Genomic DNA, 13,556 nt, shown 5'->3' with positions numbered 1-13,556 from the left:
TGTTTGTCCAGGGGCTGCTGCTGCTGCTGTGACCACATCCATGATCCATGCCTGGGGCGTGCCGAGGCTCTAATCACCCTCCACGGTAATTAGCACAGGGAATATCTGCTGTTCACAGTGGCCACGGCCGGAACCAGCTCCCCACGGCCAGTGCCAGCTGGAGCAACCACCTCCAGCAGCAGCTTCATCTGGCAAAAAGGTTCTAAAGGCACAGAGAGAAGGAAAGGGAGGAGAAGGAAACAAACAGGAGACCCCCACAGCTGATGGCAGGTTTCTTCTCGCCCTGACACCTCTGTGAGCTCCTCCAGCCTGGAAAACCGGGGGCTCCTCCTTGGCCCCCAAGCCTTGTGACACCTGCTGAGTGTGTTGCTGTCTTTTCTCTTTTCTCTTCCCCTCCCCTGAAGCCGGAGTTGTAGAATTCTTCCCCCGCAGGTTCAGGTGGAGGTGGAGCAGTGGGAGGGAGGGACAGCCAGCCCTTCCCACGGGCCTGGCGCCCGGGGATTGGGGCAGCGGGAGCGCCCGCCGAGGGCAGGGGCTGAACTGGGAGGAGAAATAGATAAACTATTAAAACAGAAAGGGGGGGAAAAAAAAAAAAGAGAAATTCCAAGCACTGATCTGGCCGGTCGGGTCGGCTCAAGCGGGAGGCGAGGAGCAGGAAGCCTACGGCTGGGGAAGCTCCAAAGGTAAATGCAGCTCTGTTCTGCTTTTCTTTCCATGCTGAAGCCGCCCCAGATGAGGTCAGCAGGGTTTCACCTTCACCCCATTCCCTGTGCATTCCCGTTCTGGCTCTCCTTCGCTCTCCATCCCGCTTGTTGCCTCGGCACACCCACCCCACAACTCCCTGGCCAGGGTGCCTCCCTGCCCTCCCCGCTTTCCCCATGGCTGTGCTCCAGGGAATGCCGTGCCCAGCCGTCATTCACCACCCCACAACGTCCACACGGTGCTCTGCCTCAAAGCCGGGGTGTCTCCAGGCCAGGATGTGGGAAATGGGAGCCGCTGCTGCCCGTTGGCCGGTGCTCCTCCCTCCCTGGCCCTCTGCAGCCCCAGCACCCACTCCCTGCCATCCAACACTGTCCTTCCCTGGACCAAAGGGCTCTGGGGATTTTTTGGAGCCTCCCCACATCCCCTGGCTAGGCTGCAGCTTGTTGGAGCTTCCTTATTCCGACCATCAGAGGAAATGGCTTAGGAGTGACCCATCCAGGAGCAGAGCTGGAGCATCACACCAGGCAGAGACAGCCCCACGCCACCCTCATGAGCGTCTCCCACCCTTTCTCCGTGTGAAGTCCAGGTGGGCTGGCTCATCTCCACCCCTTCCTCTTCCTTCCCCAGCCATGGAGAAACTCAGTTAATCCTTTAGGTATAAATCACTTCCAGCCGGTCAAGCTGAACACGTACTGGGCGTCTCTGGCGTACCTTGATCCCTGATTTCACCCCACGCCTGGCACTAGGCTGCTCCAGAGGGAAGCACCATGCCTGCATCCCTGCTCCAAGCCAGGCAGCACCACAGACCTCCCCTTCCCATTCCACACCAACAAACACAGGGGGACCAACCCTGCTCCCCCACAAAATCAGGGTGCAGCCAGGAGTGCTGAAACTCCACAGCAAAGAGGAGCCCTGGGAGAGGCTTTCACCCCTCCTGACTCCCAGAGTCAGTCTGGGAGTTAACCATGGAAACACAGGCACCGTGACATCCCTGAGACTCCCACCTCAGCCCCAGCACCCGCATCACCCACATCAGGTGTGTGGGGACAGAGCCCAGCCTTGCCAGGCTCTGCTCCCTGTATCCACCTCTTCCCACGGGACCATCGCAGTGATACCAGCTGAGGGGGTCCCTCTGTGCTATCCCTATGCTCCCTGCTTGCCTGGAATGCTGTGCAGCTGTGCCAATCCCTGGGCTAAGCCACGGGGTAGCAACGCACCAAGGCTCCCAACACGCCGGGAACACGGCACCCGCCGGGGAGCTCTCCAGGTGGGAGCTGCGTTTCCATAAACAAACCAGACCGCTGGTAATTAGCAGGTTCAAGGGCATGTCAGGCTGGAGGCAGCTCTGCAGCCCAGGCAGGGGGTTGGCAGGTGAAGGAGGCACCACCGAGACCCCCAAAGCTGGGGTTTCCCATGGCTGAGCTCAGTTCCCTGCCTTGATTTTGGATTTGGGCTGAAGCCATATTTTTGAAATCCTGCAACCCCCAGCTGGTCATTAATCACCTCCCACGCATAAATGCACGGTTGGGAAAGCCAGGAGTCAGTGCAGGGAGGGCAGGTGACACAGTGGCCACCAGGCTGGGGGTGGGACGTGGCTTTGGCTTTACCGCAGAGCAGCACCCACCGCCCCCAGTCGGAATCGCTGCGGGGGCCGAAGGGGGTGGCCGGGCCCTCCCTGTGCCAGCACTCACGGAGCTACTCCCGCTGTGTCCAGGCCCAGCCCGCCCTGTGGCAGAGGCAGGCGGACTTTGTCCCCCCCGGAAGACGCCGCGTGAGATGCTGGCAGCGCCCGCGCCTGTCACCTGAGCACGCCATGGCAGGTAGGCAAAATCCCACTTCTCCCCTGTTCTCAGCTGGGAAGGATCCCTGTGCAAGCTCAGCTGGGGGTCCTGCTCTGGTGTCACCTCTTATGGTGCCGAGGGTCCTTCCCAGCCCCCCAAACCGGCTCAGCATGTTGCTAAACAGCCACGAACACCACTCGCTGCCAGACCCCCAAGGCAAAGCTTGTTTGTCCGGGATGGCTACAGCAGTCACGTGCCCTGGGGGGAGCTGGATCAGCTTTCCCATCCAAACCCCCTCCCCTCTGTGCCCCCAGACCTTTGCAGCGTGCCCCCCGAATTCCTGGTGCCGGCTGCCAACGAGACGCTGGACCTGGTGCTGGGGAGCCAGGTCGAGCTGAACTGCACCGTGCGCTGGGCGGGCACCGAGCACTGCCAGCCCATTCCCACCTGGAGCAAGGATGGGCAGTGGCTGGGCAGTGGGAGCAGCCAGGACACTGTCTGGTAAGGAGCCTGCCCCGGGGACATCCATCTATCTGCTTTTGGGGGGTGTCACCACACGGCCTGACCCACAGCATCCCCCATGTCCTGTCAGGTCTGGCCAAAACTCCTCGGAGCAGCTCCTGGCCAGCGTCCTGCAGCTCAACCTCACCCAGGATGCTGATTTTGGGGTGTTTGCCTGCTGGATCAGCAATGCCACAGCCACCTTCACCCTGCGGCGAGCCGGTAGGGACCTGCTGGTGACAGGGAGGGGGCATCCCACAGAGAGCTCAGGTGCACAGGGGGATTGAGGAGAGTGATAGGGACCCTGCTGCTTCTCCCACATCGGGGTGCAGACCTGCACCAAACCCAGGTATGCTGCTCACCGTGCCCTTCCTGTCCTGGCAGAGGTGGTGGGGCACGTGCCGGCGGTGCTGGCAGCCCTCCTGGTCCTGGTGCTCCTGGTGCTCCTGGCTGTGCTCTATGTCCAGTGCCGCCTGAACGCGCTCCTCTGGTACCGGGACCGCTACGGAGAGCTGGAGATCAACGGTGAGCCAAAGGTGTTCCCACTCACGCTCACTCTGCTAGTCTGGGGGCTCACACAGCCCTTCCCACGTTATCCCTGCTCCATGGATCTCCCCAGATGGGAAGCTCTACGATGCCTACGTCTCCCACGCCACTGCCCCCGATGACCGGAAGTTCATCCACTTCATCGTGAAGCCGCAGCTGGAAAACCGCCACGGCTACAAGCTCTTCCTGGACGAGCAGAACATCCTGCCCAACTCAGGTAGGCACCAGGCAGGGCTGGGCAGGGGGTGACACAGGGACCTGGCGGCTTGACACCCTTTTTGCCCACAGAGCCATCAGCTGACCTCATCATGAACGTCAGCCGGTGCCGGCGCCTCATCGTGGTGCTCTCCGTCGCGTACCTGGAGCAGGAGTGGTGCAACAGCAGCTTCAGGTAGGAGCAGAGCAGCTCCCACAGGAGAGGAGAGGGGCTGCGGGGTCCCTCACCCTCCTGTCACCCACTTGTCTCGCAGGGAAGGGCTCTGGAGGCTGCTGGAGCTTTCCAGGAAACCCATCTTCATCGTCTTCGAGAGCCAGTACCGGGAGATCACCCACCCCGCCATCACCCTGCTGAAGCAGCACCGAAGCACAGTGACCCTGCTGGTGTGGAGAGCCGGCTCCATGGTGAGTGCCGAGCGGGATCCTGACCCCCCCTGAGCCCCCTTTCCCTCCGCAGCACCCCACAGTGCCAGCCGCCCTCCTGCTGCCCTTTGGGGCTGCCCCATGGTGAGAGCAGAGCAGGACCCATCCCACCAGCACCCCCTTCCATCCCCAGCTCCCCATTTTGGGTCAGCCTCCCTGCTGCCCTCTGGGGCTGTGCCCGGGGCTCCAGTGCTAAAGAGCAGGCTGGGGCACTCGCCTTTTGGAGGACATTTAAAAACCCAACCAGAAGGGCCCCGGATCTGGGAGCTCACCCCCCAAACCTGCACGGTCAGGAGGACCCCGTGACACTGCAGGGCCTCCCCAGCCTCAGCTCCCCGAGCGGAGTTTTGGCCCAGGGCCACTCCGGCCATTTCGGGGCCAGGCTGGGAGCCGGAGCCCTGGGGAGCGTTCCAGCAGGTCGGGCCGGTTTTTCCGCCGGCGCGCGGGCACGGTGCCACGCCGGAGCACAGCCTCACCTTGGCCGAGCTCCCAGCACCGGGGAGAGCGAGCCGAGCCCGTGGAACCCTGCGGGGCCGCGCTCCGGTGGTCCCGGCCCGGCTCATCCCCTCGGGACCCCTGCAGACCCCATCGTCGGACTTCTGGAAGGAGCTGTGCCTGGCCCTGCCGCGCAAGGTGTCCTTCCCGGGGGGAAGGAGCGTGGGGGACCCGCAGACCCAGCTGCAGGAGGACAAGGACCCCATGCTGATCCTGCACAGCAGCTACCTGGACGGCGCGGGAGACCTGGACCCGGACGGGGACCTCGGCACAGGTCCGTGTCCCTGCTGCTTCTCCCGAGGGGACAGATGCGCACTGGAGTTCACTCCTGGGCTTTGCCTCCCGCTCCTGTGGCGGCGGGGTGGGTCCAGCCCCCTTCCCCCTCCACCTAAACCCATCCCCCTGCTCCTGCCAGGCCTCCGAGGGCGCGTCTTCGGAAGCCCCCCGCCACCCCGCCTCGGTGGGCGCAGCGCTCCCGGGGCTCCGGCATCCAGCGGGATGGAGGACGCGCAGCTGCGGGACGGGCAGCGCTCCGAGCTCGACGTCTCGGATCTGGGGTCGCGCAACTACGGCGCCCGCACGGACTTCTACTGCCTGGTGACAGAGGATGACATCTGAGCAGGGCCACAGGTGTCCCCCAGCCCTGTGGGGACACACGGACCAGGTCAGGGCCGAGGAGCCCAGGAGTTATGATGGGATCAGAGCCATGGCCGTGCTGGGAAAGCAGGAGCTGGCTCCAAAGTGGAGAACTGGAAAACCCTCACCAGGAGCACCGTGCCCGTAATACCTCAGTGCCACCCCTGGGTGCCACCCAGGTGGCTGGGCTGTGTCCCTTGCCGTGGGTGGCAGGTACGTTCTTCCTGCATGATGGACAATTGCTGGGATGGGTGATGCTCTCCGAGGAACAGCGTGCCCCAGCCCCAGGGAGTGCCCGACAGGAGCGGTGGCAGCGCCTTTGTCCCATATGGAAAGCCCCGTGACAATAAAAGGCTGCTGCACCCACTGCATCTGTCCATGATGGGGACACAGGTGACATGGGGGGGGAGTCTCTCCACCACAGGCAGTGCTCTGATCTGTCCTTCCCACACCAGTGTCCCTGTCACACTAACTCTGAGCCAAGCCAGGCACAGAGCATGGCATGGCACTGCGGGGTGAGCTCACCCTGTGCTGGTGTCCCCATGGCACTGGTGTCACCAGGACACTGTCCCCCCCTCCCAGGTGCCATCGAAACACAGGTGCAGGTGAGCATCACTCAAGGCTTTTACTTCAGGGGTACACAGGGCGGGGGGGGTTGTACACAGAGAGCATCAGAGCCAAACACCCCGTGACCCCGCGCCTGGACCGCACCGGCGTCACTCACCGTGGGGGCTGCTCCAGCCCCTCTGCCCGCTCCCCCCATCCTCCCCAGAGAGCATCAGAGCCAAACACCCCGTGACCCCGCGCCTGGACCGCACCGGCGTCACTCACCGTGGGGGCTGCTCCAGCCCCTCTGCCCGCTCCCCCCATCCTCCCACCCCTCTACTCTACACTGTCCCCCCCCGGGTGCCCTGTGCCCCCCAAGCATGGGGGCTCCCCCAGCCCCAAATCCACCGGCAGCCCAAAGCCACCCCCAGCGCACCCGTGCGTCCCCTCCCGGCCACCAGTGTGGCACAGAGAGCTTTGGACCCATCTGCACCCAGCGCCGGGGACACCGGGGGCACCTCCCCACCCACGGGTGACACTGCTCAGCAAACACGACCCGGACGGCCCTGCCCGGATCCTGCTGCGCCAGCAGGGCCCAGCCCTGGCAGCAGCTGGTGAGGAACGACAGCAGCAGCTCTGCCACACTGGGACAGTCCCCACAGGGTGGCACATGGAGCCCTGAGGCCCTCCCAGGCTTCCTGCAGGGAGGGCACAGAGCCCCATCAGGCAGCCCCCCTGCCCACCCTCCACAGCAAAGGGGGAATGCAGCGCTGTCACAGCGTCACTTCCCGGCTCCCTGCAGCCGCTGTGCCACCCCGTAAACTGTGGGAAGCCACCTCAGAGCCCTCCAAGCCCCCAAGCCATGCAAAGCTCCATCCCCACCCAGCCAGGGCAGAACAAAAGTGTAACCCGCTGCACATCCCACGCTGGCACAGAGCACAGACATCCCCGGCCCCGCAGCTCAGGGAGCTGGGATGAAGCACCCCCAGAAGCCCCCCTACCCCAGAATTGCTCTACAGGAGCCTTCCCAAATCCCTACAGCTCCTGCCCCCCTGTCAGGCCAGGACAAGCCAAGTTTTGCAGACAGCTGCCTGAGCACAGGGAGGGCCCCCAAGGGGTGCCATGGGGCGGGCCCCCACTAACTGGGGTCCCAGTGGGGCCCCACAGCAGAGCCAAAAGCAGCTGCTGGGTGTAAGGCCGGGCAGGAGGGAGGACAAGTGTCCCCCAGACAGGGAAGGGGACCCGGCAGAGGGGGGAGGCACATGGGATGTAGGGATTAGGCTACAGAGTGGGGGTCTGGCGGCGAGCAGCCTCCCCACGGCATGGCTGGCAGCACGGAGCATCCCAGCGAGGCATTCCAGCTCCCAGGGTGTCCTCACAGGCTGAGGAAGTCCTCCTTCCGGTACCCCTTCTGCAAGGAGACAGCCCCATCAGGCCCATGGAGCCCCTCTGCCCCGGCACTGATGGGCCATACTGTCCCCACCCCACCCACACAGGGACAACGCTGTGGGATGTCCCCACACCTGAGGAAAAGCAGGCGTGGAGAGGGACCCCACCATATCCTGGGAAGCATTTGGGTGGTGTGGCTCTCTAGAATGAATCCCCTGGCCTTGATTCCCTAGGGACCCTCCTAGTGGCTGTGGGAGGCTCTGGAATGGGTACATACCATCTTGAAGTCCCGGTGGAGCTTGGTGTACTGCCACATGTTTCCCAGGAGGCTGGCGGCGGCTCGGGAGGACTTCTCATTGTCTGAGCTGGGAAAGGGACAGGATGCAATGAGGTTCTGGGGACCACTGAGCATGGGACAGTGCCCATCAGCCCAAGGAGACCACTCCAGAGGGGTCTGGAGGGGGCTTGCTGAGGGTGGGGAGAGGCAGGAGGTGAATGGCTGGATCCCACAATAACAGGCAGGAGCAGGGAGAGGTTCCCTGATGGGAAAAAGCAGCTATGGTGATAGTGGGGTGTCCTTAGGAGGTGACAAAGGGCTGGCAAGTGGCCACGAGGCCACTCTGAGCTAGTCTGGGGACTCCCAACACCAAGATTTGGGAAGGGAAACTTGTGACCCTCTTCCAGGGTGCTGGAGCAGGGAGGGAGAGGAGAACAGGACAGGAGCCCGGCTGTGAGCTGGGACACGCAGCTCCCACCTGTCCCGTCGCTTCTTGATGAAGAAGAGCTTCCTGAGGCCGTCGAAGTAGACGATGTCGCGGGCGGCCATGGGGCTCTCCACCACCAGGTTGTTGAGCACGGCGATGATGTTCACGATGACGTCGGCGGGCGGGGCCTTGTCCCCGACACTCCCCGGCAGCTTCTCGATCAGGTGGCTGACCACCTTGGTGGCTGTGGGCAAAGGGCACATCAGGGCTGGTGGCCACAGCCGGAGGGCACAGAGACATGTCCGGGAACAGGGGATGGAGCAGCCCACCGGCTCAGCATGCAGGGATGCAGCAGGCAGGATGGGGTTGGGATGTGGCTGGAGAAAATGGAAGGAAAAGGCAAAGGTTGGGAAGCACCCCCCAGCCCTGGTCGACCCCCGGCACTCACACATCTCGTCCTTGTTGCGGGCGTGGCGGGACAGGTTGCGGATGAGGCCGGTGAGGGAGCGCAGCTGGTGGTGGTCGGCAGTGCGGACACGGTCCAGCACGGGATTCAGGATGCGCTCCTGCTCCAGCGCCAGCCGGCTCAGCACACCCGCCCACTGCAAGGCAAACATCCCCTTGGAGACTCCGCCAGCTCCCTGCTCCTCCTCCCACTCACTGGGAGCAGGCTGGGGTGAACCCTGCCCAGGTGCCCCCCTCCCAGCACGGCTGTGGTGGGAGCCCCGGCGTTCCCCGGGCCTCACCCTGCGGTCCCCGGCCGTGATGTTCTGCAGGGCTCCCGAGGCCGCCTCCGTCGTGTGCTTGTTGAGCTCGCAGCGCTGCAGCAGCCGGTTGTAGATGCCCACGATCTGCGGGTTCCAGAGCCACTCCATGCCCTTGGGGTCCTTGGAGACCTCCGTGAAGGTGACGATGTCCGCGTTCAGGTAGTGCTGAGGGACAGGGGCATGGTTAGACTCCGGGGATGTCCCCTCCTCAGTGTCCCTCACTGCCAGCATGGCCTTTCCCACACCTGCCTGGCCTGAACTGCTGAGCAGGGAGCTGGCAGGTCACCCTGGCTACACCATGCCCCATGGCGTGGAAAAGCGGGGGTTCAGCACCTGATTCACCCCAAACACCTGATTCACCCTCCGCTGAGCTCACCCGCGTGTCCCACCCACCAGCTAAGGCCAGCGTCCACCTCCGCCCTGGCATCACCTCTGCTGCCAGCGCTTCCCAGTGCCAGCCCCACCCCGGTGACATGGCCAGGATGTGCTGTGCCCCCACTGACCTCCCGGGCTTTCTTGCTCTGGGGGCTGAAGCAGCCCACCAGCTCCCCTGTCACCGTGCCGCCGGCGTTCCTCCGGTGGCCCTCGAGGCGCTGCAGCGAGGACGGGGGCATCTCGTCGTACAAGCGGTAGGAGAGGTTGCGCAGGACACACACAGCGTTCTCCACACTCTGGGGGGCACAGGGACACAAGGGAGTCATCCCTGAGCCACCTGCAGGGTGTGTCCAGCTGGCACAGGGGCTCTATAGCAGAGTCATGACACTGGGTGTGCCCAGTGAGCCCAGCTGGTGGACTCCGTGGAGCTGGTCTGGTTCTCCCAGCACCACATCAAGATGTGCCTTTGCACAACAGGGTGGGGGAGCAGCACCTCAGCTCCTCTAGCCCCTGTAGGACCAGCTCGGAGGCTCACCTTGTCCTCCGACTTCCCCACCTCCAGGGAGCTGTTCACATAGTGGATCATGGAGTCCACCAGCCCGTGGCACTCACGCATCTTCTGCCGGGTCTGCTGGCTGGCAGAGCTCAGGTTCCTGCATGAGAACGGGGTTCTGTCATGGAGAGAAGGGGATCGCCCACAGCCATCCCTACCTGAGCCCAAAAAAGAGCCCTGCAGACAGCGCTCCTGTCTCTTCCTCCCTCCAAAACTTTGCTCCCAGTGGGAGGACCTGGAGGAGATACCTGAGGAAGCCCGTGGAGTTGTAAAAGATCTCTGCCTCTGAGGGGTTCTGCTGGATGACACCCGAAGCCCCCAGCCCAGAAAGAGGGACCAGGACCAGGTCTGTGAGCTGCTCCAGTGTGTCCCGGGCCAGGCGATCCTTCAGGTTGTCGCTGGAGGACAGATTCCACAGGATCCCTGCACAGAGGGGGACCCTCAGTACGGAATGGCTGGAGAGCACATCCACCCCAACTCCCTTCCCCGGGGGGCTCATGCTGGTGACAACCAAGCAAAGGGATCATCCCCGTGGAGCTCCACTCACATGAGGGGGAGTAGAGGCCACCCCTGGAAGGGGGAGGAGAGGCCACCCCTGCCCACCCCACCACTGTCCCCAACCTGTGACGTTCTTGCGGAGCTCGTCGTCGGGCTCCCGCAGGGTGCGCATCAGCTCGTAGATGCCGTTCTCCTCCACCAGTGCCAGCTTGTTCTCGGCGTTGTCGTAGATGAGGTTGCGCATGGCGCCGGTGGCGTGGCGCTGCACCTCCTGGTTCGGGCTGTTGAACAGCTTCACCAGCTTGGGCATGGCCTGCAGGCTGCGGGCCTGGGGGACGGCCCGGGGGGTCAGACATGTTGCGCTCCCAGGGCTCCCTCAGGCCCCTGCACCTGCCTGCGGTGTCAGAGTGGCTGGGAAACCCCTGCTCCCGCTGGGAAACCCCTGCTCCCACTGGGAAACCCCCTGCTCCCGCTGGGAAACCCCCTGCTCCCACCCTTCCGGGGGCTCACCTGCTTCTTGGCGCTGCTGTCGCTGTAGCACTTGTGCTGCAGGTAGGCAGCGCCCAGCACCTGCAGGTTGGGGTCGCTGGCAATCAGGTACTTCACTGCCGAGGGCAGGTCAATGTCGTCAAACCTGGAATTACAGCCAGGTGAGTCCCAGCAGAGCATCCCACAGGATCCTCCACCTCTGCGCCCCACCATGTCCCCCATCTCCAAGGAGTCCCACCAACCCATCTCCTTCCCTCTGCGCTCTGGTTATGGGACTCCATTCCCAGTGGGATAAGCATTATCCTCCTGCCATGTCTCAGGATGTGTCCATGGAGGAGCCAGGGGCAGGAGCAGGACACGCTTGGAGATCAGCCTGTGCTGTGGTCCAAGCTGCGCCCACCATCCCACCCCTCTTCCCAACATCCCTTGTGCCCAGTGGGAGCTGGAGGGGCTCGTCATGCGACATGCTCTTCGCACAGTGGGGACAAGGACCAAGACACCCCGGAGCAGCCCCGGCCCTCACCCGCCGGCGTGGTGTCCGAGCAGCGTGCCGTGCCCGTTGTACATCTCCATGGCGCGCGGCTCCGCGAGGTGATGGCCGGACTCGGCCAGGCTGCGCACGGAGGGGGCGCGGGAGCTGTGCTCCCCCAGCCCCAGGAAGGCGCCGCCGCCTCCCGCCGGCATCGTGCCGAAGGAGCCGGCGCTCAGCCGCGAGCGGTTGTTGCTCTGGAAGCGCTGCAGCGTGCGCATGGCGGGAGCGCGGATGGTGCGGCTCGGCGGCCCCTCGGCGCCGTCCAGCCAGTCGCAGCCGGCCTTGGCGGCCGTGCCGGCGCTCAGCTGCCGCTCGAAGGCGAAGGAGCGGCCGAAGCCGCCGGCGGCCTGGCTCTTGTAGAGCTGCCGGTGCCCCGGCGCGTCCAGCTGCTCCGACAGGACGCTGTAGCGGTCGTCGGCGAGCGGGAGGGGCCCGTCGGCCAGGCGCAGGGAGCGCAGCGACAGCGTGTCCAGGTTCTGCCGGCTGCGGAAGTTGCGCTCGTGGAAGGAGCTGGGCCGCGGCGAGGCGGCGGCCGCCTGCGAGGCCGCGTAGCCGGCCACGTACGGGCGGCCCTTGGCCGGGCCCCCGTTGCTGATGGTGGCCATGCGCTTGTGCGGGGTGAGGTCCACGGCCGAGCGCGAGGACCAGCCGCTGCCCCGCAGCGTGCCGAAATCCTTCTTGGCCAGCGGCTGGTACAGCTGCAGGGAGGAAATGGAAGGTTAGGAGTCCATCCCTCCACCTCCACCAGGGGAGCCCGGAGCTCTCCTCAGCACAGCCGAGGCGGTGGGCAGGGGACAGAGCCCCGGTACGTACCGAGGCCTTGGGGTCCACCCCATTGCTCTGGGAGCGGGAGCTGAAGGAGGAGCGCAGGGTCGAGCTGTACTGACCGCCTGCAGGACAGCCACAGAGGAGGCACAGTAAGCATGGGCAGGGCAGGAAGGGATCTGGAGATCAAAGATCGCCCCGGCTCATCCCAGGGGGACCTGCTGCGGGAACCGTGGCACCGCAAGCAGAGCTGGGGGGACAGAGGGGTGGGAGGGGGCCGCCTTCACCTGCCCGCTGGCCAAGGGGAGCAGAAGTGGCCTCTCCACCCTGCCTCATGCCCCGACGGCCAGGGCACTAATTGCCACCTTGGCGGGGACGCCGCGGCTCAGCCCGGTCCCCCCTGCCGCAGCTGGATCGGCAGCCCAGGCGTTCCCCACAGCCAGTCCCGGCTCCCCGCTCTGGGAACGGCACCTGGAACCCCGGTGCCCCCATGGCACCTCACGCTGCCCATCTGCCCTGCCACCGCCCCAGGGCTGCCGGCGGGACACGACAGGGACGGGACGGGGACGCCGCCAGTGCTGTGGTGCCAGGAGCGTGACTCACGCCTGGGGCAGCCCTCGGGGTGTCAGAGGGGTCTGTCCCCAGCACCGGGGTCCCCAGCGCGGGGGTCGGGGCTCGGGGGATCCCGGCGGTGCTGGGCGGGGCGGCAGGGCGGAGGCCGCCGGCGCAGACGTTAAATGGAGGAGCTGGAGCCCGGCCAGCGCCGCCGCTCAAGGCTGGGGGGGCTCTGCCAGGGCGGGAAAATCCTCCCCCCTGCCAGCCCAATGCGGGGTGTGGGACCCCAGCAGCGCAAAGCCCGCCAAGGGCAGGTGGGGGAACGAAGGCAGGACCCCGAGTGGGGTAAAACAAGCCCACGCTGGGGCTGAGCTACCCCTGGTCCCAGCACTTGGGATGCTCGGGGGCACTGGGGGGACTCGGTCGGGGTGGGGGGCACCCCCCAACCCGCAGACAAGCTGCACCCAGAGCCCAGTTCCGGCCGAGGGGCTCCCACCCCCCGTCCCACCGCGTGTTCCCAGGGGCTCCCGGAGGGTCTCCCACCTCTGGTGCCGTCGGGGAGGTCCTCGGGGCGGGCGGGCGCTTGCCCCCGCAGCATCATGCGGATGCGGACCTGCTCCTGGACACGGGCGCTGCGCAGCCGCTGGGCCTCGGCCGCCTCCCGGCCACGCTCGTCCAGCTGCCGGTCCGAGGGCAAGGCCAGGGAGCAGACGCCGGCCTCGGGCTGCAGGGCCGACAGCAGGAAGGCGTTAGTCTCCTGCATGGTGCCGAGGGGCCGCGGCCAGCCCGGCCGCCCTGCGCAGGTGAGCGGCGGCAGTGGCGGCGTTCCGGCGTTCCCCAGCCGTAGGGAGGCTCCGTCCCGGCCCGTCCGTCCCGCCCCGCTGCCACGCCTCGCCGGGAAAAGGAGGGGGCCCCACCGGGGCCACTGTCACTATTGACACCATCACCATCGTCACCGTCACAGGTGGAGGTGCCCAAGGGCGACCTCGGGGATGAGGGAGGTGGGAGGTCCAGGGGTCTGGGGGTCCTACCCTTGGGAAAAGCCAGGATTCCTTCAGACAGTCACCCCTTGACTCCTGGGCA

General features: G+C 65.3%; 2 protein-coding genes across 2 annotated transcripts; one reads left to right on the top strand and one right to left on the bottom strand.

Annotated features, from left to right (window-relative positions):
• Window positions 1-2,218: 2,218 nt before the first annotated feature.
• On the top strand, window positions 2,219-5,282 carry SIGIRR (single Ig and TIR domain containing). The gene is made up of 9 exons (XM_041402234.1): window positions 2,219-2,473; window positions 2,668-2,984; window positions 3,076-3,206; window positions 3,369-3,509; window positions 3,604-3,747; window positions 3,819-3,921; window positions 4,001-4,151; window positions 4,752-4,938; window positions 5,080-5,282. Exons 1-9 carry the CDS (start codon window positions 2,219-2,221, stop codon window positions 5,280-5,282), a joined length of 1,632 nt encoding a protein of 543 aa, XP_041258168.1.
• Window positions 5,283-7,221: 1,939 nt separating this feature from the next.
• Window positions 7,222-13,236, bottom strand: PKP3 (plakophilin 3). Its single transcript, XM_041402237.1, has 13 exons — window positions 13,017-13,236; window positions 11,967-12,043; window positions 11,145-11,851; window positions 10,643-10,766; window positions 10,256-10,460; window positions 9,883-10,057; window positions 9,617-9,734; window positions 9,210-9,377; window positions 8,686-8,871; window positions 8,388-8,541; window positions 7,991-8,183; window positions 7,513-7,600; window positions 7,222-7,257 (listed from the first exon to the last, which is right to left on the bottom strand). The coding sequence occupies exons 1-13, from the start codon at window positions 13,234-13,236 to the stop codon at window positions 7,222-7,224; spliced, it is 2,451 nt and encodes an 816-aa protein (XP_041258171.1).
• Between the last annotated feature and the right edge of the window lie 320 nt (window positions 13,237-13,556).

The sequence above is a fragment of the Onychostruthus taczanowskii genome, unplaced genomic scaffold (genome assembly GCF_017590055.1).
Source record: "Onychostruthus taczanowskii isolate IOZ18803 unplaced genomic scaffold, ASM1759005v1 scaffold195, whole genome shotgun sequence".
In the NCBI taxonomy this organism is placed as follows: Eukaryota; Metazoa; Chordata; class Aves; order Passeriformes; family Passeridae; genus Onychostruthus; species Onychostruthus taczanowskii.
The sequence above is the reverse complement of the archived record's forward strand: the minus strand, read 5'-3'. Positions and strand labels throughout refer to the sequence as shown.

Coding starts and splice junctions, on each gene's coding strand:
- SIGIRR (XM_041402234.1), top strand. CDS start 2,219: ATGCACGGTTGGGAAAGCCAGGAGTCAGTGCAGGGAGGGCAGGTGACA. Junction 3,207..3,368: donor CTTCACCCTGCGGCGAGCCG/GTAGGGACCTGC, acceptor CTGTCCTGGCAG/AGGTGGTGGGGCACGTGCCG. Junction 4,939..5,079: donor GGACGGGGACCTCGGCACAG/GTCCGTGTCCCT, acceptor TGCTCCTGCCAG/GCCTCCGAGGGCGCGTCTTC.
- PKP3 (XM_041402237.1), bottom strand. CDS start 13,236: ATGCAGGAGACTAACGCCTTCCTGCTGTCGGCCCTGCAGCCCGAGGCC. Junction 8,872..9,209: donor AGAGCAAGAAAGCCCGGGAG/GTCAGTGGGGGC, acceptor CCTGTCCCTCAG/CACTACCTGAACGCGGACAT. Junction 7,601..7,990: donor ATCAAGAAGCGACGGGACAG/GTGGGAGCTGCG, acceptor TCCCTTTCCCAG/CTCAGACAATGAGAAGTCCT.